The sequence below is a fragment of the Arachis hypogaea genome, chromosome 13, assembly GCF_003086295.3.
Source record: "Arachis hypogaea cultivar Tifrunner chromosome 13, arahy.Tifrunner.gnm2.J5K5, whole genome shotgun sequence".
Taxonomy (NCBI): domain Eukaryota; kingdom Viridiplantae; phylum Streptophyta; class Magnoliopsida; order Fabales; family Fabaceae; genus Arachis; species Arachis hypogaea.
The window spans coordinates 130,672,256-130,675,737 of NC_092048.1; the positions used below are offsets into that span (position 1 = coordinate 130,672,256).

The 3,482-nt window shown below is 31.0% G+C and overlaps 1 protein-coding gene across 2 annotated transcripts; it reads right to left on the reverse strand.

Moving 5' to 3' along the window:
• Window positions 1-205: 205 nt before the first annotated feature.
• On the reverse strand, window positions 206-2,248 carry LOC112733510 (squamosa promoter-binding-like protein 3). Of its 2 annotated transcripts, none has more exons than XM_025782481.3 (2): window positions 1,527-2,248; window positions 206-1,348 (listed from the first exon to the last, which is right to left on the reverse strand). In XM_025782481.3, the coding sequence occupies exons 1-2, from the start codon at window positions 1,883-1,885 to the stop codon at window positions 1,267-1,269; spliced, it is 441 nt and encodes a 146-aa protein (XP_025638266.1). In that variant the 5' UTR covers window positions 1,886-2,248; the 3' UTR covers window positions 206-1,266. The 2 variants fall into 2 exon arrangements, with proteins under 2 accessions (XP_025638266.1, XP_025638265.1); XM_025782480.3 differs by having other exon boundaries at window positions 206-554; window positions 1,527-2,028.
• Window positions 2,249-3,482: the final 1,234 nt, after the last annotated feature.

The window sequence follows — 3,482 nt, forward strand, 5'->3', positions numbered from 1 at the left end:
AATTCTTAAATAAAAATAAATGAAGTTTATTTTTTTATTTTATTGTTAAGTATATATCCTTTTAATTCATTTTTACAGCTATATTTATTTTATTTGATTAATTAATGATGTGATAGACAACTCAATGCTAATATTATTTGACTTGGATTAATTCCCTCAAGAGAGAATTCAGTGCTAATAAATAATACTAAAATAATAGACAACATCAAAGAACTTCAAATCCTTATTTCAAAATGTTATCATAAACCGAAATGTTATCATGGACCAGAATAACCTCTGGCAATAATCTTTGACAGAAGATAGAGAGCTTCCAAAATTCAGAGAGACACCGATCAAAATCAATAATTAGATTAATTAGGAAGGGTTCATGGCAATTTTTATTATAATCATCATATGCTTGCCTCATTCAGTGAAAGAGTACACTTCATTCTCCAAAGAGTACACTTCATTCTCCATGGTACTCAGTTGCATTTTTGCGACGCCTCTCATTATGACCCGCCAACCGTCTCCTACAGCTTCGTTTTGAGTCATCAAACTCCGAAAGCTCATGAAATCTTTAAATATTAAGTCACAAGATGTTGAAGTTAGTTTTCGTGAGAATTTTTCTTAAATCTTATCTTTTTAATTAGTGGAGAAAAATGTACTCATTAATAACCATAAGATCATGCTTCTCTCTTATACCCTAAATGATTATGATGATCTAGATGCATATATCTTCCAATTGAACATATTATTCTAAATCTAATAATGGATGAATAACATAGATGTGCTATTTAGATCATAGTGTATCTTTATTTTTCCTGGATAGACAAGGCCTTATCTTGACTGGTACAACTTACCTGTATTTTGTATCTTAGAAAAAAAAATGTTAACTGTGGAAATAATAGGAACTTATATCGTTAAAGTTTTATATAATATAAGTTATTCAAAATATGCAATAATAAACAATAATGGCCAAATCTAAGCACTAGTGGTAGTGTTAAAAGTCTCTGATTTTGGCAGCTGTAAAATCTTTCCAACAAAATTATTAAGTCACAACTCACAACTCACAATCAGTGAAATAGTTTAATTTATCAGTAAATAGAAACTTGTCCCTGGTTAATAATTAAAATTTATTCCATTAGAAGTGAAAATCCCAAAGTAGCTGGTGAGAAAGAACTTAACCATATAGAGTAAGAAAGAATTAAACAAAATAAACTAGCAGTGAGCCTTGGGCGCAACACTCAAGATAATAGACGCAACACTCAAGATAATAGAAACTACTAACTAAGATGAATGTGTATGTCTGAGTATTTCACTGTAACCAATTGACAAATGAACAAAGAGAGGGTCTTCTTTCCCTCTAAGCCTTCACAACAAAGCAAAACACAAGAAAACCAAAATATGAGAATAGATCTCTTCCCCTCAGCCATATATAACACAACAGAAAAAGCACACACACATACATATAAAAATATATATATGAGAGTCAGAGAATAAAGGATATTTGGAATAAAGATATGGATTAGGGTTTTGGTGAAGTGAACCTGCTGCATTGTTGGCAAAACCTTTGTTGTTGGCCTGAAATGTGTACGGAAGGAGCCTTGGCATGGAACTCACAAACCTTATGTCTTCGATGATACTGCTTTGCCTCGCTCAGATCAGAGTCACAGCCGTCCACCTGACATGACGGTGCCATTGACGAGCCTCCTCCACCTTTGAAGCCTCTCTTGCTGCTCATGAGATCTGTCATTGCCCTCTTCCTCCTCCCACCACCACCATATTCTTCTCCATAACCCACCGTGTCTTCTTCCTCTTCCTCCTCAGTCTCCTCCTCGTCGTCGTCCTCCTCCTCCTCTTTGTACCTCAGCAAGGTTCTCTTCCCTTCAGCCCTGCTAGTGTCCATAGGAACCAACTGAAACAAAGAGAAAGATCCAGAAAGAGGAGGTCTATGGTGAGTAACTATGAGTCAACAAGGGGCCAAGTAGCTATGACTATATATATAAATGAAAACGTTGATATAAATAGAATAAAATAAAAATAAATAAATGAAGGAAATTAAACCAGAAAAGAAGGGGTAAATAGGATGAGAGAATGGGTGAGGAGTGAGGACCACATAATAAGGGTCTAGCTAGGTCTCCATTTTTTGGTGGTCAACCAGAGGATAAACAGTCAAAAGTAACTCCTTTTGTACCCAAAAATGGACACGGAGAATAAACAATCATGTAGAGAATTTTTTAGTGTAAAATAAAAAAGTAAATTTTGGTATATTAATTAGGAATACGATTCATTAATCATACTTCATACAAAAAAAAAGTTCTAAAATAAAAGGAGTAGTAGTTGGCTACGTGACTTGGCCATAGCTAGGTATGTACTGTGTACAGCTATATCTCAAGAAGACCTAGCGAAGACTTAAAATCTATCAAACATTCAAACCCTTGCTCGTGGCTCTTTTTCTTTTCCCTTCTTGGACTTTTCTTGGACAATAATTTATTTTTTCCTTTCCAAAATTAATAATAACGATAGCCAAGTAATAAGTGGATCAGCTCGGCACTGATTCCTTTTGCTTACAAAATGTTGTTACCGTATTTAGTGGCTGCTTCTCAACCATCCAACTCAGCTATTTTCAAGGCATGTCGTATATTTGTGTAAATTAAAATTTCCATTCATGGCGGCTTCCTCTCAAATCATTGTCAAAATAAACAAATCCTGAAATAATTAAAGCTTCTTTTTCTTGAAAAATAAAAGTGGCCATTGGTTCGGTATCTTTACAGAAGCTAGAGGTTAATTTTTCTTTTATGTGTTATTATATAATAGAGAAAGTATATTTTGGCTATTTTTAATATAAAATAATTACGTATTTAACTAATTTAATATATAGTTAAATTATAATAAATTTTAGAACACATTAAATATACTGTAAAATATGTAAAAAATATATTTATGTGTTAAATATATGTATATTTAGATTTATTATTATATGATAATATATAATAGATAGTAATTTATTCTTTAATTTTTGTGAGAGTACAAGTAAAAGTAATGCTAGAAAAATAATAGTACAAAATTATTTTATTTAACTTAATATCTATACTTTAATATATGTAATATTTATAATTATATATTTATTATATCTAAATTTATTCATTTGTTTTAATAATAATTAAGTTAAATAATACCAAAAAAAAAAAGAAACAAGTACATTAAATAAATCCTAAAAAAGTAAGTTATCCCTCTTTAGTCTTTATGGGCTCTAAACAATAGTTCTCATCAAACATTTTTCGGAAGTAATTACCAAGAAAAGTTTAAGCATTTTTAAGCTTTAACACTTCTAATCCTGTTAGAATTAAAGCATGTCTCTTTTTTTTGTTTCTACCGCAAGAACTTAATCACTCATTAAAATGGCCTTTATAACAAAAATAAAAAATTAAACTCAAACTCCTAAAAGTTTTACATTATTGAAGGTATGCCCATATAGTTATTATATAAAAGTTGTGCAATCT